This window comes from Danio aesculapii, chromosome 25, assembly GCF_903798145.1.
Source record: "Danio aesculapii chromosome 25, fDanAes4.1, whole genome shotgun sequence".
In the NCBI taxonomy this organism is placed as follows: domain Eukaryota; kingdom Metazoa; phylum Chordata; class Actinopteri; order Cypriniformes; family Danionidae; genus Danio; species Danio aesculapii.
Genome location: NC_079459.1, coordinates 4,491,200 through 4,515,554, shown reverse-complemented (window position 1 = coordinate 4,515,554; position 24,355 = coordinate 4,491,200). Strand labels below are relative to the sequence as shown.

The following is a 24,355-nucleotide window of genomic DNA, read 5'->3' as shown; positions in this document are numbered from 1 at the left end:
TGATTGAAATGAATTAAAAATGGAATGTTCCTTAAAGCCATGGTGCTCAAAAAGGTGGCATTATTAGGATCCATATATACTTGATTTTACAGATTTACGATACATAAATAAAACAAATTTTAAGCCCGTTTTATATTTATTTTTCTTTAAATTAATAACAAAAAAAGAGCATAATACTTGCATGCATTGCCAAATAACACGAGGTTTCTCTCAATTATAATTATGTTTTAAAGTCATGAATTAAAAGTGGAACATTCCTTAAAACTGACACTCAAAAAGTGACAATATTTGGATCGACTGTATATATACTTGATTATACAGATTTGTATTTATTTATTTATTTATTAAAAATCAACAAATTTCAACCACGTTTTTATTATTTGCTTAAATGAATTAAAAAATATTTGATTAATTAGATTTTAATCAGAGATAATAAAAGGAAATGCAATGATATTTTGTCTTTATTTATATATATATATTAAAAAAATTAACATTAAAGATGTACAGTAACCTCAGAGAATAAACAAAATCCATCTCCATCTCCTAACCATCTAACCATCTCCTTTCACTGACCATTTACTAAAAAAAGCTAACACTTTAAAATAATGGTCCATTAGTTACATAAGATAATGTATTCACTAACATGCACAAACTATTTATAATACATGTATTACGGTATTTATATATGCATGTTAATGTTACCTAATGTGAAGTTAAATTACTTTAGTTCCTGTTAACTCACAGTGCATTAACTAATGTTAACAAGCACAACTTGGGATTTTAATTAAAGCATTGTTTAATGTTGAACCATGAATAATAAATGCTTTACAAGATAATTCCTACTGAGTTAATGTTAGTAAATACATAAACTAATGGACCATCATTCTATAGTGTTACCAAATCCTTTTATTTTGAATGCTTTCAGCCTGACTCTTTCCCAGGGGCGTAGCGGACATTTTAAAAGTGGGGGGGTCGGCTGTATGAGATCTTATGTTCATATAATTATTAATCACCTGTTTCTAAATGGTCTGTCTCTAAATGTGAGGGGGACAGATCCCCCCCGCCCCCCCGGTTGCTACGCCCCTGCTCTTTTCCTGGTCAGCACCTAATACTACATGTTTTTCAGAACTAACCGAGTGAGTGAAGCCACATGAGGGTCACGTACCTGAAAAATCCTTTTCTCCGCCCCCCTCTGTTTGATGTATTCTTTTGGTAGGAACTCCTTCAGGCTGCAAACGCATTTCACAGTTTTACACAGATATTTACAACACTTTTCTCTCAGAGCAGAACAAAACACATGATCTCATCCTGCCAGGAATTACATCTTCATACACCCACACCGGCTCTTTAAAGTTTCCAGACAAAATTCAATTCTTGCATATAATTGTCTGGTCTAAAATGTAATCAGATAACAACAGTGTGTGTGTGTGTGTTACAGTTACATTGTTGAAGGCATGTGGTCTTACTCTAGAAACCCTGGCTTGTGTTTGTGCTCCACGTGGGGACCGAACTGGATCTGTGCCTGAATTCCAGCAAACTCGCAGGCCTTTTCAAAGGACACGGGGTGGGATCCGTTCAGAATGTCGTCCCGGGCCTGAAACACATACAGGAAACATGAGCAGATGTTACTAATGTAATGAGAGTGCTGACAAAGATGTTACAGAAAGTGTGTGGTGGATTGACCACAAACTAAACTAAACAAAAATAATAAAATAAAATAAAATGGGTGTCACAGTGGCACAGTGGGTAGCATGATCGCCTCACAGCAAGAAGGTCGCTGGTTTGAGTCCTGGCTGGGTCAGTTGGCATTTCTGTGTGGAGTTTGCATGTTCTCCCTGTGTTGCCGTGGGTTTCCTCCGGGTTCTCCGGTTTCCCTCACAGTCCAAAGACATGCGCTATAGGTGAATTAAATAAGCTAAATTGGCTTTAGTGTACGAGTGTGAATTCGAGATGAGTGTATAGGTATTTCCCAGTGTTGGGTTGTGGCTGGAAGGGCATCGGCTGCATTCCAAATCATATGCTGGGTAAGTTGGTGGTTCATTCCGCTGTGGTGACCCCTGATTAATAAAGAGATTAAGCCGAAAAAAAATAAATGAATGAAAATAAAATAAAAACTGATGTCTACAATGCTTATGTTAAAGAAATCATGTAAATCATATAAGGCTTCCATTACATGTGTTTGAAGTAAACTTAAAATAATATATGTTAAATATATAACGCATAGCTCTGACAAAACAACAAAACAAAACAAAACAGAGTAAAACAAAACAAAACAAAACAGAGTAAATCAAAACAAAACAAACAGAGTAAAACAAAACAAAACAGAGTAAAACAAAGTAAAACAAAACAAAACAAACAGAGTAAAATGAAACAAAACAAACAGAGTACAACAAAACAAAACACACAGAGTACAACAAAACAAACAGAGTACAACAAAACAAACAGAGTACAACAAAACAAAACAAACAAAGTAAAACAAAACAAAACATACATAGTAAAACAAAACAAAACAAAACAAAACAGAGTAAAACAAAACAAAACAAACAGAGTAAAACAAAACAAACCGAGTAAAACAAAACAAACCGAGTAAAACAAAACAAACAGAGTAAAACAAAACAAAACAAAACAGAGTAAAACAAAACAGAGTAAAATAAAACAAAACAAACAGAGTACAACAAAACAAAACACACAGAGTACAACAAAACAAACAGAGTAAAACAAAACAAACAGAGTAAAACAAAACAAACAGAGTAAAACAAAACAAAACAAAACAAACAGAGTAAAACAAAACAAACAGAGTAAAACAAAACAAAACAAACAGAGTAAAACAAAATAAAACAAAACAAACAGAGTAAAACAAAACAAACAGAGTAAAACAAAACAAAACAAACAGAGTAAAACAAAACAAAACAAAACAAACAGAGTAAAACAAAACAAACAGAGTAAAACAAAACAAAACAAAACAAAACAAAACAAAACAAAACAAAACAAAACAAAACAAAACAAAACAAAACTAAATGAAATGAAATGAAATGAAACAAAACCCACCCCAAAAACAATGCAAAACAAACTAAAGTAAACTAAACTCAAAAAACAAAACAAAACAAAATGAAACACAAAATGAAACTAAATGAAATGAAGCAAAAACAAAGTAAAACGAAGCACAACCCAATCAAAAAAAGCAAACCAAAACGAAACTAAAATAAATGAAACGAAACAAAGTGAAACTAAACTAAACACAATACAACCCAAAAAAACTAAACGAAATGGAGTGAAGCTAAACTAAAAAGCAAAGCAAAACAAAGCAAAACAAAGTGAAACAAACCGTTGCCAACAAAAAAAAAATGTTTCTTTTGCACAAATCGCTAGTCAACAAAGCATGGCTTCATTTTCATGTGTTTAAAGTAAACTTGTAATAATTTATGGTTAATATATAATGCATAGTTCCGCGGAGATTCAAATATAAGCAGTGAATGGCTTGTTCTGTGGACGATATATAAATAATAAATAAATAAATAAATATATATATATATATATATATATATATATATAAAGGGGGTTAATAATATTGATCTTATTTTTTTTTTATTAAAAACTGCTTTTATCCAAGCTAAACTAAAAGAAATGGAGAGTTTCTCCAGAACAGGAAAATATTCTAAGAAATACTGTGAAAGTTTCCTGGCTCTGTTAAACAGCACTTGGAAAATATTTGACAAAGAAAACAAATTTCATAGGAGGGCTAATAAATTTGTCTTCAAATGTATATTAATAAAGTTTAGATTAAAGGTATTCAGCTGACAAAAGCATTTGAATTTTTTCAGGAAAGATATTTCCGGTCAATTCTTTAAAAACAAAAGCAAATTTAAGCTCCACAAGGAATAAAAAAAAGAATAACAACAGCGTATACGGATTTGGAATGACGTAAGCGAGAGTAAATCCTGACAGAGCTATGATTTGTGTTACTGTCTCTTTAAGAGGTTTCAATAACTGTAGTGACACTGAGTGCAGTCTAACATTACAGAAGCCTGCGGCCCCTATGAAGGCTGACAGCACATCTGTTCGAGAGTCTCCTGAAAACCACCTGAGTGTAGTTCAGTTTAAAAGCCGAAAGGGCGCATCTCGCAGAAACGCTTGAGTGCCCTCCCAAGTGAGCATCTACAAAATAAGTGGCGTCTCTTTCAGTTTTCAAACAGTCTGGATGAATTTAGCGCACACTCGTTTTGTGAGCATGAGCGGGGGAATGATGAGCTCATGGAAGTTTCACATCATCATAAACAAGTTTGTGTGTGATTGGCCCCGCCCTAAGAATTATCTACCAATCGTGTTGCAGCGAACATACGTGACATCAACATGGTAACAGTAGCAGATACAGTCGGACAAACACATCAGGACAAATAGTCAGATATGATGTGATCACGCCTTTAGTGTGAGCGGAGAAATCCCCTTTAGCCTGCCAAACACCCCTGTGTGTGTGTGTGTGTGCACGCAGCTATTCTGTTTCTCAAAGTATGTGGGTGTGTGTGGCACTGTGTCAGAGAATTTCATGGGGGTGTGTGTGAGTGTGTGTGTTTGAGTGTGTTACAGAGAAACACTGGGAGAGTGAGGAAAGGGAGGAGAACTGTTCCTTAAGTGCACATATTTAACAGCATGAACGGACTACATCCATCACTCACAAACAAATACCATGGTGTTCCTCAGCATACCCTAGAATCTAGATAACATGGCACTAGAAGATGGCATCATAGTAGAAACTGTTTTGCACATGATACTAGGGTACTATACCCTTGCTTGTCCATATTTTGTCCAAATTTACCATAGATATTTATCATACACTATTTAACTGGCAGCCAACTTTGACTGAAACCCAGCAACAGCAGGTCTTAGGTAGTTAGGTGCCTTGCTCAATTCCTGCTGGGACCGGGAATCGAACCTGAAACATTTCAATTACAAGTCCAACTCCCCAACCATTAGATTTTCCCTAGAGGTTGCACAAACTGACAGGGAAGCTAATGGCTGATCCTGAAAGCTTGTCAGATGGCAAGAAGTAGGGCATTTGCAAAAACACACTTAGGCCTTGTCCGAATCCACTTTTTGCTATTTTAAGGATGGGAAAAATGGTCGACGTGCCCAGCGCATTGTCCTAATGAGTTGTCTGTATTCTCTTAATGAAGGTGTGTCCAAACTTGATCCGGTAGGGCCGGTGTCCTGCAGATTTTAGCTCCAATTTGCCTCAACACACCTGCAAGGATGTCTCTAGAAAGCCTAGTAAGAACTTGATTAGCTAGCCCAGGTGTGTTTGAGTGGGGTTGGAACTAAACTTTACAGGACACTGGCCCTCCAGGACCGAGTTTGTACACTTCTTGTCTTAATGAGTGGTTAAGAAAACGGTTGCCAAGATGAAACCCAAAGAGAAGAATCTTTTAACCACAGCAAAAGAAGTTTGTCCTTACAAATCTGTGTTTTGTATAATATTGAACCTTTACAATGTCACTAACTCATTCAGGCCCAAAGTTTGAGAGGACAGGATAATGTGGAGAATATCCGTGATCGATCAGTTCAACACTGCTACTGAAATTTATCTTCAGTTCAGCTTTGAACAGGGGTATGTATTTCCACAGTGGTGAAAGAATGAGGACTGAAAGTGTCTGTAATGTCTAAACCAGGGCTGCAATGTCTAAACTCAATCCTGGAGGGCCGGTCTCCTGCAGAGTTTAGTTGCAATCCCAATTAGACAAACCTGAATCAGCTAATCAAGCTCCTTCTAGGTATACTAGAAACTTCCAGGCAGGTGTGTTGAAGGAAGTTGGACTATGCTAAACTAAGCAGGACATCGGCCCTCCAGGACCAAGTTTGGGCAGTCCTGGCCTAAACCTTCATCAGCAGAAAGAATCAAAACACCAGACTGAGGTCTGCTGAGGAGGATCATGTTGTGTGGACAGAGAACTGGACCAAAGCCTGTCTTAGCAACGAAGGCAAGTACAGTTTCATTGATCTTTTGCAGGCAGTATGATATTCTGTGCCCCCATTCTGTGTTAGGTGCCATGCTCAATTCCTGCTGGGATTGGTAATTGAACCTGCAATCTTTTGATTACAAGTCCAACTCCCCAACCATTAGGTCACAACTGATCCTGAACTCCCCAAGCATTAGGTCACAATTAGGCCTTCCCTAAAGAGTGCACAAATTGATAGAGGAGCAAATGGCTGATGCTGAAACCTTGAGGTAGGGCAGGACTTTGTGAAGACACACATAAGATGTGTCTGAATCCGCTTTTTGCTATTTTAAGGATGGGAAATATGGTTGACGTGCTCAGCACATTGTCTAAAAGGGTTGTCTGTATTCTCTTAATGAGTTATGGGTGCATTTTGAGCGCAACATGAAATAAACCAACTCCCATTCCCTTTAAGAGCCAGTAATGGTCGTGCAATTAAGGATTTGCTTTTCACATGGCAGACTTTGTAAGTGAAAAAACTGAACACTTCACTAGCGAGCAAATAGATTTGCTCATGCACAAGGTTACAGCAAGCCGATCATCAACAGCAGGGTTCACCAACCCTGTTCCTGGAAAGCTACCTTCCTGCAGAATTCAGCTCCAACCCTAAACAAACACACTAGAACCAATTAATTAGGACTTGAAGCAGCACTTGATAAATAAAGACAAGTGGTCAAGGTTGTTTGGTCAAGGTTGAAACTGAAATCTGCAGGAAGGCAGACCTCCAGGAACAGGGTTGGTGACCACTGCCCAACAGAAAGTCAGTAAAGGTGGAGGTAAAGTGCCATAGTTTGGTGGTGTTTTCTGCAGTAGGAGTCAAGTCTCTTAAACAGATTGATGAACGCTAATGTTATCAGAAGCTCTTTTAACATGTTATTCCTTCAACCCAATCAACCAGCAATGTTCGCGCGGAGCTATGAAAGCAACAATGAGTTCTGCTCAGATAGCCTCCAAAGTCACCAAATCTTTTAGATGTGCTAGAATAGCAGATTTGCATCATGGAGTTGTAGAAGACAAACCTGCAGTAACTACTAGACGATTTTGAGTCAATATGGATGAAAATCCCAAATGCATCTTTCAAAGACCTTGTTGAATCAATGCCACAAAAATAATGGCAGTTCTAAAGACAAATATGCATCCAACCTGGTCCTAGCTAGGTGTACTTCATAATGTGGCCACACGTGTTGTCAAGACACACTGATGAATGACTCCTGTAGATGAGCTCACTGCTACAGCAGCTCACGGCCTCAAGAAAAAGCAAGCACAACAACAGAGCTTCTTGAGTGGACACACACACATTTACATGCACAAACATGCATGCATGAAATCCCGCTGGCTATTTCGTGACACTAGTCCTTATGACTCAAGAAACAGGGAGAGCTAAATATGTTTGTGTGAATGTGTGACAACATCACACGAGAGACCATGTGCAAATGAAGCAAGATTGAAATTGTTGGGGTTTTCGGTATTCAACTAACCTTAAAAGTGAAGGTTATTTTACCCTGCCCTATTTTTCTTATATAGCTGCATTCACAATGAAAGCTTGGATTTGTGTATTTATGAATTGTGTTTTGAATTTCCAAATTGGATTTGTGCATTTTAGAATTGTGTTTTGAATTTCGGAATTGGATTTGTGTATTTATAAACTATGTTTTGAACTTACAAATGGGATTTGTGTATTTACGAATCGTGTTTTGAATTCTTGAATTGGATTTCTGAATTTACGAATTGTGTTTTGAATTTTCGAATTGGATTTGTCTATTTATGAATTGGGTTTTGAACTTACAAATGGTATATGTGTATTTACGAATCGTGTTTTGAATTTACGAATTGGATTTGTGTACTTACAAATCGTGTTTTGAATTTCCAAATTGGATTTGTGTATTTTTGAATCGTGTTTTGAATTTATGAACGGCATTTGTGTATTTTTGAATTGTGTTTTGAATTTATGAACGGCATTTGTGTATTTTTGAATTGTGTTTTGAACTTACAAATGGGATGTGTATTTACGAATCGTGTTTTGAATTTACGAATTTGATTTGTGTATTTACGAATCGTGTTTTGAATTTACGAATTGGATTTGTGTATTTACGAATCGTGTTTTGAATTTCCAAATTGGATTTGAGTATTTACAGATCGTGTTTTGAATTTACGAATTGTATTTGTCTCTCCACACCACTACAAGTGTGCAGCATCCCCTTGGATGATGCAATGGCAGCCACAGGACAATGGCGCCAGTGTGCTCACCACACACCAGCTATAGGGGGAGTGGAGAGACAGTGATAGAGTCAATTCGGTGGATGAATAATTGGGAGGTCATGGTCGGTAAGGGCCAATGGAGGGAATTTGGCCAGGACACCGGGGCTACACCCTAGTCTTTACAAGAATTGCCATGGGATTTTTAACGACCACAGAGAGTCAGGACCTCAGTTTAATGTCTCATCCGAAAGACGGCGCTCACTGACAGAAGTGTGTCCCCTTCACTATACTGGGGCATTAGGACTCACACAGAATGTCAGTTAAGCGCCCCCTACTGGCCTCACTAACACCACTTCCAACAGCAACCTAGTTTTCCCATGTGGTCTCCCATCGAGGTACTGACCAGGCTCAGCCCTGCTTAGCTCCAGTGAATTTTGAACGGTACAACCGATGGACACTTTGGGGCCCCATGATCCTTTGCACAGGGAAGGTTTTTGCTGTCGAACAGCTTGTTTCATTCCAAATGGCTCATCCCTAAGCTCTACGCCCTTCGAAACGGTCACTACAGAAGGTAAACACTTTGAAAAGATTAGGGCATAGGGATGAGCCCTCCAGAATGGCCAATTTTGAATGAATCTATTAAATAATTGATGAATAAAACACTTACTATGACAGGGACTTGTCGCCACCTACTGGCAGTTTTTTTATTTCAGTGATTATTTATTTACTCATGACCTGCCTAAACCGGCCAATGTACCAGCACAAATATACAATCAGCAAAATATTGTGTTTTGTTTTTAAATCAATATGTCTTATTATTTTATTTATTATTATTTTATTATCGGTTCAGCTTCCCACAAAGATGCACAAAATCATTAAATATGTCTTGTGATTTCATGCCCACAGTGATCTGATAAAAACACCCAAAAACCACATCATTAGGATGAGGTGTGAGAGTATGGGCTTCTCTATTCCCATAAAATATACGTAAAAAAACATGATGCAATCTTTAAAGAACACCTAATTCGGACCTAAGTTTGATGAAAGGTATTATAGTATTATAGGTAGTGTTGAAATGCAACTTTTTAGCAAGTAAACGTAGGGTTTCTTTATTAAGAAGTTGCATTTCAACAGTACCTACAATAACTCCAGCTTACCATCAGGAATCAAGAAAAAAAGGTCATTAACTTCAGTAATTAATTGATTTGCAATTAAAATAACCAAATAGAGGGCTTGGTAAAATATGTTAGTTTCGCTGCGTCTGGCTGGTTAGCTCTGGTAAAAAACTTTTTGACTCTTATTGGCCAAAATACCCATATAGTTGCATAACAAACACCAAATACTGTATGTTGTGACTATGTTTTTGGCATTTCATGCTCATTGCAATATGAAAACGCTATGTAATTCTCTGAGGGGGGAAAAAGTGTCTAATTAGGAAGAGATGTGAGGGGAAAGTAATCCATACTGCCTGCCGGGGAGAAAAAAAGACAATCGACAAATCAGCAGCTGTGCAGATATGCGCATTACCCTCTGGGCTGACTAATAATTCATTCATAAGAGCAGAGCACTATTTTACAGCTTCCATAAAACTCAAATGACAACATCTAAACACTTAAATGTCTGTGCGATAGTGGCTCTGAGAAATTAATTAATTTTCAGAGCAGGTGGCGATGAAGAGGTTTTGGCAAAGTGGCGCGAGACAGTTAAACCAGCCAAGACGACAGACAGAGGACAGACAGAATGTCAAAATAGTGACTAATGAGTCATTAAACTGTGTTATTATTAGAGGAAGCGCTGAAATTCACTGAAATTCAGGGCCAGAATTGAAAATTATGGATTCATTTGGCTGAAAACCGAAAGCAAAAACATGCTTTGTAATAATTATTTTTTATATTATTACATAAGATAATTTTGTACGACTTTATTAAGTTTAACTCAATTCATTCACTTAAACTGATTTCAATAATGTTTGTACAATAGCCCAGTGGTTAGTGTGCCAACATATGGTGCGGCAGCTCTCCAGGCGTCCCAAGTTCGAATCCCGGCTCGTGGACTACTGTGATGGTTGGGTTTAGGGTAGGGGAGGTGTAGGTGATCATCAACTACGTAGTGGACCTTGTACCGCCCACTAAGGTAATGGTCCATGCTACTGTGATGGTTAGGTTTAGGGTAGGAGAGGTGTAGGCTATCGTCAACTACGTAGTGGACCTTGTACCGCCCACTAAGGTAGCGCCCATGCTACTTTGACAGTTGGGTTTAGGGTAGGGGGATTTATAGGCGATCGTCAACTACGTAGCGGACCTTATATTGTCCACTAATTTAGCGGCCATGCTACTGTGACGGTTGGGTTTAGGGTAGGGGAGGTGTAGGAAGATCCTTAACTGCATACTGGACCTTGTACCGCCCAGTAAGGTAGCGCCCTTGCTACTGTGACGGTAGGGTTTAGGGTAGGGGAGGTGTAGGCGATCGTCAACTACATAGTGGACCTTGTACCGCCCAGTAAGGTAGCACCCATGCTACTGTGACAGTTGGGTTTAGGGTAGGGGGAGGTGGAGCCGATCGACAAATACGTAGTGGACCTCATACTGCCCACAAAGGTAGCACCCATGCTACTGTGACTGTTGGGTTTAGGGTAGAGGGAGGTATAGGCGATCGTCAACTACGCAGTGGACCTTGTTTTGTCCTCTAATTTAGCGCCCATGCTTCTGTGACGGTTGGGTTTAAGGAAAGGGGAAGGTGTAGCCGATTGACAGTTACGTAGTGGACCTTGTATCGCCCACTAAGGTAGCACCCATGCTATTCTGACGGTTGGGTTTAGGGTAGGGGAAGCAGTAGGCGATCGAAACTTGAAAATCTAGCAGTAAAAGACAAATCAAACTTGACAATATTTTACAAAGTTGTGCATTTTTTTATTATTCAATAACAATGCTAGGTTGCATTTCAAAATATGTGTGAAACTTGAGACTTTAGCAGTTAGTCTAAAAAGTCTAATAAAAATTGAGAATGTTTTCCAATGTTGCGCACATTGTTATTCTTAAAGTGAACACTTAATCCTTGCAAATGAATCCACTGAAAACAAGTGTGTTTTGTTAATATTCAAAGTCAATCTATTTGTTTCCATGCTTTGAGTGGCATTCCTTCTGATGATGTAAATCGTAGACCATCGTAAGTAAGGTTAGTTTTACCTCACAGATGTTGGGCGTTGTTTTGCTAATAATCATGCTCAGTTTGAGAGGAAACGTGGGTTTGGACCATAGACTGTAAAATATATGGACGTAGTATCCGTGACGTCACCCATAGGTTTCTGAACACTGCAAAAGAAGCAAGTAGGCGCGGCCAACCGTCGCCATTTTGTTCACGCGTCATCACACCCACGGCGGGATACCAAACAAGGGCAAAGAGGCGGAGCTACAGACACCTGCTAGCACTTTGCTTAGATCTGGCAGACAGACTTTACTTTGGGAGAAACGCCTGATACTTTATTACCTGCGACTCGTTTGTGGTCTGACCACATGTGCTTGGCTGTACACTATATCAATAAAGTGTTTAGACTTTTAAAAACACTGTAGTAACACATGGAGCCACTAAACATTGTTCTTATGACGTTTTTCTACAGGAGGAAAACGCGAATTTCTTCCAAACACTTCAGATATAGTGTGTGTTAGTAAATGCAAGACTATTGATGAACTCCAGCATAACACTGTATGATAACGCTTCAGATGACTGTTCTAGAGCCTACAGCTAATCAATCTGTCAGATTCTGGAGTGCATTACAGGTCTAAAGAACATTATAAATGATAAATGATCTTAAATAAAACAAATACATTTATAGAGATGGTATACAACTATATAACTTTACTCACATGGGAAACGGAGGCCACATGAATGGTTTGTGAGCACAATTAAGTGCACACAGCATCCCATATCATCTGATAATTGTAAGAAATAAGTCCAAAAGGCAGCTGACTGTGTAAAGCCACATAAAACAATAGAAAAATACGATGAATATACCGAGATCAGCGGCTAATCTGCCGGATTCAGCTGAGGTGAAGAGACGGCGACCAGTGAGACCTAGCTGTCACTCAAGTGGCCACGGCCTTAATTATGCAAACTTAATATAACCTTATAGAAAGGAAACGGATGAGTTATAAAAAAATTCACCCCCTCACAGTTGTCATGGAGGGTAATAATAGCTATATGAACCAAAATCGTTCTTTGTACCAAGCTGTAAACACCATTTTTCTGCTGTAAAGTTGGCCATTCTAACAGTGGGCTCAATTACAATTTGCTCTATTATGGAGGACTAACGGAATTTTGATGAATTGCTGTTTCAGTTACTTCCGTATTGGCTTTCCGAGGGAGAGCGGGAGGTTGTCGCTTGGTTTGGACATTTGGTTCAGTTTGGGTCAGTGGTTCAGTCAATTTGCCACCTAAAAATCCCACCATCTGCCAGATTATGACTGAACACCGTGCAGTCAGAATCCCACCTAAAGCCAACAATACCGGAGCGGAGAACCATCTATGACCGGAACCGGTGATGTGGCCAAACAAGCACCATGCCCTCTTCTGAGATGCACTGCATGTTTGTGGGTGCTTAAGTGACTCGGTGCTTAAATGACTCCTTGACCATCTAATTTCGGTTTCCATAGGATTCAGCTTCCATAGCAACTGTATATTAATATTCAGGGATAAGGGAAGGATCTGCAAAGAACTTCGAGCCAGGAATCAATCTCAGGTTGCCGCGAGGACCTCAGTGCTATGTGTTGACGCACTAACCACTAGGCCACTTGGTGCCGACATATTAAAATTCTTACCGCTAGTTTGCTATGAGGGAATGGCGCACAACATGAAAGCCCTGCCCACCTACACTATTTTCTGTTTCAGTAGGAAGTACATCAACATACTGAAATAAAAGTCTGTGCAACTTCCGGTTCAAGAGGACTCAAAATATAAATATATATATATTTTTAGAAGTTAAACAAATGAGAATGCAAAATGATTCAATCATCAATTATCCCTGAATTACAGTGTACTTTTAAAAGTGAATCAGTCATTGTTTAAAAATAGATTAATGCAGATTTTTGATTTATATTTCACACATTCCGTCAGAAATAGGAGTAAAGACCGAAAAACAAGAGAAAGACAGAAATGATTGTTTACCTGTACATAGAGCAGGTTGAGCTGGACAGGATCTCGAGAGTCGACATTCTGGTCCGAATAGAAGAACTTCCTTCGCAGAAGCAATATTTCGCTCTCCTCAACACCCTGCTCCCGAAACGTCCGACTGTGGTCCAGCCAGTTCACTACCAATCAAACATTAGCTTAGCATTAGCACCCAATGTCATGTTTCTATTATGGACACTATATTAGGGTTGTTGACATGGCGTTGCATTTTCACTTTTTAATTTTTATTAATATCATTTGTATTGTTGTTATTTAAAATACAGTAAATGGTTAAACATTACTTTGTCTTCCATGGACCTATTGTTTACAAACTGCTATGTTGTTAATTTTTTTTCAAAATGTCAACCTCAAAACTGTAAAGCTTCTGTGAGATTCTCTGAACGCATGTAAAATCTGGCGAGGCGGTTTGTTTCTGTTTGCTAATGTTTTTCGAGTTGCCAGGAGCCTCACAATCATCATCTGTGTGAAGTTTGGCTTTCAGCTTCTCCATCTTCCTCTCGTCCCGCAGGAGGGTTCTGTCTTTCTTCAGCGTGCCCATCCCGTCCTCTTTCTTCTCCTCCACCTGCTCCTGGATCAGCGAGTACTCCTCGTAATTAGTGATTCCTGTGGCGAAACAGATAATCAGCACTCTCTGTCTGTCAGTCTTTCAGTCGCTTCTGGGCAGGTAAAACAAATAGCATTCAGTCTGAAGAAAAATTTTGTGAGCTAAAATGTAAATCTTCTGTAGTGATTTTAGAATTCTAACAGATATCATTATACCAATAAGTGAAGTTTATTTATAAACTAGTTTCGAGAGGATCACATGCTTATGATTGACCACAGCTGATCCTGCATTAGCTACAACGATTCACCAACTGGATGATTTCTGACTCACTATAACTAACCAGAGTTTCTTACCTCAGTCATTTTTGTCTTGAAGAATCCCCCCCTTCCGCCCCTGCCCCTCCCCCGTTTTTCTTGATAGGGTGCACAGCAGCCTAGCGGTTAGCACTGTTGCCTCACAGCAAGAATGTCACTGGTTCAAGTCCTTACCAGGCCAGTTGACGTTTCTATGCCGAGTTTATATGTTCTCCCCATGCTCGCGTAGGTTCCCCCTGTGTTCCCTGGTTTCCTCCCACAGTCCAAAGCTATGCAACATAGATGAATGGACCAAACCAAATTGGCACCATAGATGATACCTGAGCTCAAACTCCCCTCTCGCCCTGCAAACGGGAGGGAGCCCCGGGCTTGATGATCTTATGAGCTCAGGGCTCTTGGACAGCATGCCAAACACGCTTTACAATCAATCATCAGCGAAGTGTGAGCTCTTACAATAATTAAAGCTGCAAGCAGCATTGAGTTGCCCAAGCCATTGTGGCACCGCCACCTCGTGGTTTCAGGAAGTGCACCACAGACAAGAGCTGAAGATCTTTGCCCGAACTGGATAAGACCAGATGAGTTTGATCGGGTTCAGGCTTAATATCTATCATTTTAGACAGACTCGGGCCAGGCTTGCACGATGAATCAGTGATCACATGATATAAATAATAATAACAGTAGTAAAGATAAAAGTCTTTATAATAATAAAAAAAGATATTAATGACATTAATAATAAAGTATTTATGTATTGTGAAAGTTACCCTTTAAATGAGCCCTACATAATGCAATGACCTTTTTTCCATTTAGTAAAATTATTAAATATTTAATATTTGGTTATTAGAATTATAAAGCATTAGATATCAACGAAAGTTAAAAAATAAAATAATAAAATAAAATAAAATAAAATAAAATAAAATAAAATAAAATAAAATAAAATAAAATAAAATAAAATAAAATAAAATAAAATAAAATAAAATAAAATAATTTCCCTGTGATGGGTTGCAGCTGGAAGGGCATCCGCTGCGTGAAACATATGCTGGATAAGTAAGTTGGCGGTTCATTCTGCTGTGGCGAACCCAGATTAATAAAGGGACTAAGCCGAAAAGAAAATGAATGAAAATAAAATAAAATAAAATAAAATGAAATAAAATAAAAAAAAAAAATAAAATAAAATAAAATAAAATAAAATAAAATAAAATAAAATAAAATAAAATAAAATAAAATAAAATAAAATTAAATTAAATTAAATTAAATTAAATTAAATTAAAATAAAAGTGACACTAAAGGGTGATTAAATACGGGACATATAGAAATATGTTTTGTTTATTTGTTACTAGTGATGCACTGATAATGGTAAATACAATATAAACATGGTTTATTATTTTGTCTGAAACTTAATTAAAAACACTAAAAACTAAAATCAGCATTTCAAAATGAATACAAGTTCCGACATCACAGTTTTATGTTTTGAATAAAGTAGTTTGAGATTTGATAAATGTTACATTTAACAGTGCAAATAAAGTATTATTGAGCTTAAGTGGGCATTAAATAAAAACAAAGGTAATCTGAATGTAGAAATACAAAACAAATGCCATTGTCAATCAAAAATCTAACATAACAATCAATAATAATAATAATAGTAATAATATAATTTAAAAAACTGTGATATTGAGATATAACCAAATCTGTGACTAATAATGATTATGCATTCCAATATTTCTGTAGGAAGGATAAAGAATAAAGCAAGGACCCACCTATTCTGCTGCAGATGGTGACCAACAGCTCCCCTACTGTTTTGGAGTCATCCACCATTATGGTTTTGATGGTTCCATCCAGCATTTTGATCTTCTGTGGCCTCTGCTTTTTCTTGTACTCCAGAACATCCTGCATGATGGAAATAAGTGCTTAAATGAAGCAATGGAAATACAAACTTTTACAACGAAGCCTAATAAGGTGATTTACCCCATTCCGCAGCATGTAGTAATCAAGGGTGCGTCCTGATTCCAACCAGATCCCTTTCCTGGGGTCATCATCGGACAGGAAAAGCCCGTAATCTGATGCTGCAACGATTTTTGCATACTGTAATTAAAACAACAACTCGCCCCTTGGAAGTAAACACCAAATCAAAGAGACAAAGCCCTGTACAAACATGGGTGTTATAAATATCATCCATTAAAGGAATGCTCCACCTTTTGGGGGGGCGGGGATTTGCTTGTTAAGTCAGGATGTATCGGTGACATATGGAATACTGTTTCCAGGTCAAAGCCGCTACTCATTTGAATTGAAAAAACATTCATTTATGACCGCTTTTAAATCATATCACACAAGTGATTTGAATATAAAATCATAGTGTATACAACAGTCTCTGGACTTCATCACAAATACCAAAACTTTAACAAATTTATTAAAAAATTATCACTTTCTGGCTATCGGATATTAGGCATGGATATTAGGCATGGATCTATAAGGCTTAACCAGGTTAATTAGGTTAACTAGGTAGGTTAGGATTATTAGGCAAGTTATTGTATAAAAATGTTTTGTTCAGTAGACTATCGATAGAAAAAAATTAGCTTAAAGGGGCTAATCATTTTGTCCTTAAAATGGTTTTTAAAAAATGTAAAACTGCTTTTATTCTAGCTGAAATAAAACAAATAAAACTTTCTCTAGAAGAAAAAATATTATCAGACATACTGTGAAAATTTCCTTGCTCTGTTAAACATCATTTGGGAAATATTTAAAAAAGAAAAGAAAAAAAAAAAATCAAAGGGGGGCTAATAATTCTGACCTCAACAGTATATACATATATATATATATATATATATATATATATATATATATATATATATATATATATATATATATATATATATACACTGCGATCTTGATTTTCGAAAGTATTACGTCACTTTGTAAATGTTTATTATTACCGTTTGATGAGTCTCCGTATACAGTTAGATAGAGCGCTTGGATCCAAAAGCCGTTTCGCATGACGTCACATTTAACAAGTGGATAGGCTCATTTTACAATCCATGCAGCCGATCTTAGAGTTGGGTGGGAGTGGTTTTAGCTTAGCTTAGCATAAAGCTTTGAATCTGATTAGACCATTAGCATTAGCTCCAAAATTTCAAAAAAGTTTTGATAATTTTCCTGTTTAAATCTTAACTCTTCTGTAGAGTTAAGAGTGGCTTCGAATAGTAATTTCAATATTTTTTATTTAAAGCTTGACTTACATTGTGTTGCATTGTGTTCTAATGCTGTGTTCACACCAAATGCGGCATGTGCAAATAAATCGCGCATCAAATTCACTTCACAATAGATGCAAATTCACGTCTTGTGTAGAGTCTGTGACTCTAGTTTTGCTAAATGGCTAGCATGGTTTTTATCGAGAGATTAGCTGTGCTTTATGTGCTTTAGAAAGGCTGAAAAAATAGAGTAGATTTGTTCGGCGCCGTGTCTGATCCACTAGATCCTTTCAGAGGTGCACCCAGCTCTGTGAGTTCATCAACTCCTCCAGAAACTATAGCTCGATGATTTAAGCTTTCAGCGGTGCTTCCAACCGAACCAAGCCCAGTTTAATGAGCTGTTGTCCGGTGTCGGCAGGAGGGTTTCCCCATGGGACACACACTACATGCGCTACGTCCTAATCACGGCCATATGAGAGCACGCTCCTGATTGGTTAATACTGCGCGAATGTCAGCTAAAGTTCACAATTTCCAACTCGAGCGATTCGCACAATTCATGTGTCAAACACGCAAAACGACCAATTCGCATCAATTCATTCGCACAAACCGCATCATTCACACCGCCTCGTTCGTGTGAATCACGTCGCAAAATGTCTATTCGCATCTTACCATTTACTTAACATGTAAATCACTTGTGCTTAATGCATCATCCATGTCTGATGTGAACGCACCATAAGACTGATATTAAACGTTGCTATATTTAGGCAGAAATGGCTAGGAACTATACTCTCATATTGATAACAATAATCAAGAAACTTGGCTCCAGAAGGTGAAATGATATTATGCAGCACTGTTAGCTAGTTACCTAGTTGGGGACTATTTTCAGTTGCTGAGTAATATTGCGCAATATCGTATCATGGTACAGCAGCAAAGTACCTTATTAAGATTATTACCTCAGAATGAGAGTATAGTTCCTAGCCATATCAGCCTAGAAAATAGCAACTTTTTATCTCTGGGGGTCTTAAAACTTAGAACTACAAAATAGTCTTGCTTTAAACAGAAAAACTAAAAGAGAGATGCTAATGGTCTAATCAAATTCAATGATTTATGCTATGCTAAGCTAAAAGTGCTCCCGCCTGACAGAAATCGGCTGAAAGGATTTAAAAACGTTAACAGTTTAACTCTAAGGGACTGTTCCCAAAAAAGTGGAGCATTCCTTCAAACCACAAAGCAATTTGTCTTTGATCCTAAAGAAAACAATTGACATTTAGAAGATGAATCCAATTCATTGTAGCCATGGAGTGCAGCAATCATGTGACCCACATGGGACAACAGTCTCAAAACTGTAGCTGGGCATATAATCAATGTAGAGAGTGGCATACAGTAGCTGTAGACTCTTCCCAAAGTGATGAGTTCAGTTGAGTTGATGGTGCATCGTCCGTTCACAAGTTCCAGTGAGCAGAAAGCATTCACGTTTGACTTTGTGGTAGACTTGAGTGGAGTAGTAATGAGAAAGAGAGTGCACTTATCCATCAGACCCTGAACTGGTGATTAGCTGTGGGTGCCCATAGAGTAACACTTTACCACCCGTATTTAACATGACTGATGCAGAAAGTGATGTAAAGCAGCTGGTATAAACATTTAGCATAAAATATAAACTTTAGTCAAGCTCTGCAGATTTTTTGCAGAAATTTAGACCAAACACAAAAGCACCCCCTGCCCCTTGTGTAAGTAACATTTTCGAACAATCTGAGAACGCTTTCTTCTATAATAGGTGCAGTATTCTCAGTTCCTCTAGCAGGGTGAACTTTCCCTTTTAGGTTGTAATCAAGGCCAGCTAAAAGGTAATGCATGAAATTTTATCAAATGGTTTATTTCCTCTGAGCGCAATGGGTCGGTACAGTACACTAGGGTGAGCATATATGTCTGTCTCCACTGTCAGAAGTAGCAAAACAGTGAACCGTACCATACCACCTTTTTGGCACCCTTTCATAAGGTAGCCTGGTATAACAGTACAACACCAAAAGGCTAAAGCTAGAATCGCTGCTGAACTCTGATTGGTTTAGAGCAGGGGTGTCCAAACTTGGTCCTGGAGGGCCGGTGTCCTGCACGTTTAAGCTCCAACTTGCTTCAACACACCTGCAAGAATGTTTCCAGAAAGCCTAGTAAGAGCTTGATTAGCTAGGCCAGCTGTGTCTGATTGGGGTTGGAACTAAACTTTGCAGGACACCGGCCCTCCAGGACCGAGTGTGGACATCCCTGGTTTAGAGATAGGAAACAGCATTTTTAAACACAACACCAAAACACAACACCATAATAATACAACGAAGGTGCGCGCTTTGGCACTAGTGCTTAAACTGGAGCCGGTGCCCACAATTCGGGTGGCACTTGTTTTAAAACTAGCATCTGTTTGAAATGAAGAGGAGTAGAACCCACTTCTATGACTACTGGGGTTCATTCAAACTAAAACTAAATGGTTTCTGGTTTGAACGACATGTTTCCTGGAAACAGTGTGAAAGATGGTTTGAGATACAGTAGGTTTTCTCTTGTTTGGTAGGGATAGATTGTATGGCTTGTTTCATATGCAAACAAACACCTGCATCTGAAAAGGTGTGAACCAAATGGCCTACAGCAACTCAAAATTTGTGACGCAATCAAACCAGTTGGGTAATCTCCAGAGGGTCATATCCCTTGTTGTAACTTGTATAAAGTAGTGCCTTACAGATAAAACGTTGGATTAAGTTACTTAAAGACCAACGGGTTATCGAAGGAACTAGTCTTTAATAAAGTCATCTCCCTGTAAGAACTTTAGTCAGCTTACTTACTTTATGAATTAGAGTAATCTAATACTTTGGTGCGCCACCCAAGAACATTTGAGCCAAATACAGCTAAATACACCTAACGGTAGAAAATTGTTCAATAATATGACAGCTGCAGCTCGGTTCATGCAAGAGATATTAGTATTTTATAGTAAAAATAAAGTTTATCGACGTGATAATGTAGCTGTTTATGTGCAACTTTAGCAGCAAATTCACATGCATCGGTAATTAAGTGATTTATTTAGGAATGAGACAGAAAACAAAAGGTATTCAAACAGAAATACTAGCAATAATTTAAGTGAAGTTTATTTATAAACTAATTTCGAGAGGATCACATGCTTATGATTGACCACAGCTGGTCCTGCATTAGCAACGCAGGATTCACCAATCGGATGATTCAGAACTCACTATAAATAATCAGTGTTTTTTACCTTAGTTATATTCGTCTTGAAGAATCCCCCCTTCCACCCCTACTCCTCCCTCCTTTTCCTTGACAGGGTGGCACGGTGGCCCAGTAGTTAGCACTGTTGCCTCACAGTAAGAATGCCATTGGTTCAAATCCTTACTTGACCAGTAGATGTTTCTGTGTGGAGTTTGCATGTTCTCTCTGTGCTTGCGTGGTTTTCCCGCGAGTTCTTTGGTTTCCTCCCTCAGTCCATGTGACATGGGTGAATTGATCAACAAAATTGGCACTATTGATGAGCTTTTAATCAGCAATTCCTAATTGCCATTAGTCATATAATATGTGGGGGAGAACTACCTGAGCTCAAATTCCCCATTCGCCTTACAAACGGAAGGTAGCCCTGGGCTCGAGGATCTTATAAGCTCAGGGCTCTCTCCCGGGACAGCATGTTAAACAAACTTTGTAATCAATGATTAGCTAAGTGTGAACTCTTGAATTAACATTAGAATTGATCCAGGAGATAAAAAGGGGTCATTACATGGGGTTCTTCAAAAGGAACACAAGAAATGCCTTTCTAGGCAAGCCATAGTTGCAACTCTTGCATTCTCAGACTAAGGTCTTGAATGTTAATATTCAGAATGGGGTGTTGATATTAAGAATAGGGTGTTGAGATTCAGGTCCACGTTGGAAACAAGTTCTGGGTACCTGATTAAGTAGGCTCTAGTGGACAAGTGGTTGTTGTGGTTGTCATTTGACAGTGATCCTTCAAAATGTCATTGGGGGGGGGGGGGGTGCAGTGTTAAGTGGTTATATCTTTTGGATCTTTGGGTCTTTTCATGGAAAAGTCTAAAACTAAAGGAAAACTTAGAGCAATGTTTTGGAACTCTTACCTTGTCCAGTCTGGGCCTCTGGAACTCTCTCTCTGATAATCCGGCAAGCATCGTAAACTGGAGTGGAGGGCTCAAACTGCATTGTCTTGACCACATTGCACTGCCGCACACAAATCTTCAGCGACAGGGCCACCATCGTGACTGCTCCTCAAATTGGAGTGCCCACTAGCACACCTGTAAAGTCCAAAAGAATAAATAAAAAAACTGTCAGTTTCTTTGAAACTACCAGCTCTTTCAGGTCCACAGAAATACTTCCAAAACTGCTTTAATCTGGATTAAGTAAATGTGAACACAAGTGATTTGCAACCCAGTTCAACTTCAGCACTGATTAATGAAATATGCCTGCCACTGAAGATAAGAGAGAGAGATCAGAGCTTTGTGTAGGCTTACAATATGAGCTCCTTACTGCCAAGAGACATCTGTAATGTAGTTATTAGATTAGTAGAACAGCACTGCCCTTTAAGTACTGAGCGAAGGAAAATACTCCACTGACGACTGGGTGTTCAGCTTAAGCTCACTCAACCTCTAACAAATACTACATATATGAAATGTAATCTTTGCACAAGAGAGCAGTTTATAAAAAAACCTGGAAAGTGGTTACAGAAAGACTGAGATCAAGCAGAACAAGTGCAATTATGGGGGTATGATTTGCTACAACAATGCATTTTTGAGATTTCTATAGAGACCAGCATCAAATTGCAAAATAACAATCCACCGGAACTAGTGGTGCACACATACAAACTGTAAACAAAGCAGTATTTGTGTACCCTTTTCACAGTACTTCTCCCTTAACACAGAGGCTCTGATAATCCATATCTTTTGCAAATATTTAAAAAATATATGTTGAATAGACAGCCAGCTTCCTTGTTTTTCCTCATGACTTAAGATTTGCTTAGTCTCATCACTTCAGTTTTTAAGCCCAAACACACCAAACAAACCAGCCTGGCAGATGCTCACCGATGGCCAGATGCTGCCCAATAACCAACTGTTGACTTGGTGTGTCCTGGCCTTAACATGCTGAAACATCAGTTTCATGTCAGCCATTTCTACAAACTACACCTTGCTTCCTTGAGAAGACCTGCACAACAAGCCCAGCTTTGCTCAATTGCATTTGCAATTTCAATTCGATTAATAGCCCAGACCTAATGCAAGGTTAAATATTATGAATGACTAAAAAAAATCCTATAGATGAGGCACTTGCCCTTGAAAAAGTACTCAAAAATCAACTTCAAGCTAAGACTTTCAGCCAAATCAACCATTCTGAACAGCCAGGAATCTGCCAGACAGTCCAGCTAAAGAGATTGAATATGAAGTGAGATGTGTCTGTCTGATTGTATCTCACAGGCCAGGAATACTTCAACAGAAGACAGAGAGCACTAATCTTTTCTTGATAATGGACTTGTGAACGAACTCCACATTGTCTACTCAGTCACCAAACACATACCCACAATAGCTCTGTATAGTCCTTTCATTCTTAGCAGGGTGCACATGGGACACGTAGAGGTATTGTGGACCAGATGAGAAGTCCCACAGAGACCACACACACATATACTCTTGCGACCAGTTTTAACACTCGCTAATTGCCACATGTGAGTAATAATTGGCTTAACTGAGGTCAATTGTCACACTTCACCAATGCAGTGGTGCGCACAGTGCACTTACGCGCAACTCTAAAGCTCATATGACACAAAGTCTGAGAGTTAGAGAAACAGAAACCCTGCGAGAAGGGGCAAACAAAGAGAAGTACCACCTGCCCCCCTTAATCTCTTGTCTACAACCTCCCAGAAGCCCCGCACCGAGTACTCCTATTTCTCTTTCTGGCTCTGCGTGACAGAGACTGCAAAATACCTCTCATTTCTTACCGAACCTCCAGCCATGCTCAAAGCATTCCACCTCTCACACCGCTCGGCCCCTAAACAGCATGTGATTCTCTACATGAACTAATAATTGAATCCCGAGGGACAATGAGAAGCAAGAATTACCACAGTAATGTAAGAAGGAAACCAAAGCTCAAGTAAGATCTGCGCACTTTTGAACACTTTCTCAACTCGTTGTGATGGAAAACATGGGAAATAGGTTTAATGTTCCTCTATTATTCTATTTTAAATATCCCTCATTTTGGTTTGGAGGTCTCCTCTAGCAGCATTGCAGCCGTCCAAGTTATGTAATTTCCTTATAATATACATTGCAGCATCAGCACTTCCTTCACGGTCACATTAAAGGTTGGTTTAAGTGTCCAGTACTCTGTTCTGATAGGTTAGATGGCCCAGTCTGTTGTGATTGGTTTTTAGCTAAAATCTGAAACTAAATAGACAATCTAAAGAGCCAAACATTTGAATTTAAGCTCTGGAAGCTTCCTTAGTACCTTTAAACGCAGTAGCTATGTTTCCATCCAAAGATGCAAATGATGCAAGCGATATGTCAAACTTTTTTGTCATACATCCTGGAATTTATTTGGCAAATGTGTTTCTATAGTAGTTAATGCACATTTTCTCTTATTGAGTAAATCGTTTATCCTACTTAAGGCCGGTTCATACTTCCTGCTTCGAATGATCACCAAGACCCATGCCTTGCGCATTGCTGTGCATTTATACTTCTGCATGCTGTTTGTGTTGCTCTGCAATAACACTTGCGAAACACTAGCTGGCAGTAGGTGTTTATGTTTCTCAAGTCAAGTTTTTTTGTGGGTGTTTTTTTTTTTCTTCTGAATGCTACATTAATGTACAAGTAGCTAAAACTCACTCATTCTGAGGCATGAACCAGCGGACGTGCAACAACTTTAATCATAAGGCTCCTTCACGGGACTCGGCACTTGTAAACACTCGCTCCA

At 38.5% G+C, this 24,355-nt stretch overlaps 1 protein-coding gene across 1 annotated transcript in view; it reads right to left on the bottom strand.

Annotated features, from left to right (window-relative positions):
* Positions 1 to 24,355, bottom strand: part of tln2b (talin 2b) — a 254,218-nt gene that overhangs the window by 130,909 nt on the left and 98,954 nt on the right. Inside the window, exons 2-8 of the mRNA XM_056452174.1 lie at positions 21,526 to 21,699; positions 16,194 to 16,291; positions 15,986 to 16,115; positions 13,824 to 13,976; positions 13,350 to 13,492; positions 1,467 to 1,594; positions 1,166 to 1,229 (exon numbers count right to left, since the gene is read on the bottom strand). Coding sequence (XP_056308149.1) covers positions 1,166 to 1,229; positions 1,467 to 1,594; positions 13,350 to 13,492; positions 13,824 to 13,976; positions 15,986 to 16,115; positions 16,194 to 16,291; positions 21,526 to 21,661 — 852 coding nt within the window. The 5' untranslated portion in view covers positions 21,662 to 21,699. The remainder of the gene's footprint in view (positions 1 to 1,165; positions 1,230 to 1,466; positions 1,595 to 13,349; positions 13,493 to 13,823; positions 13,977 to 15,985; positions 16,116 to 16,193; positions 16,292 to 21,525; positions 21,700 to 24,355) is intronic.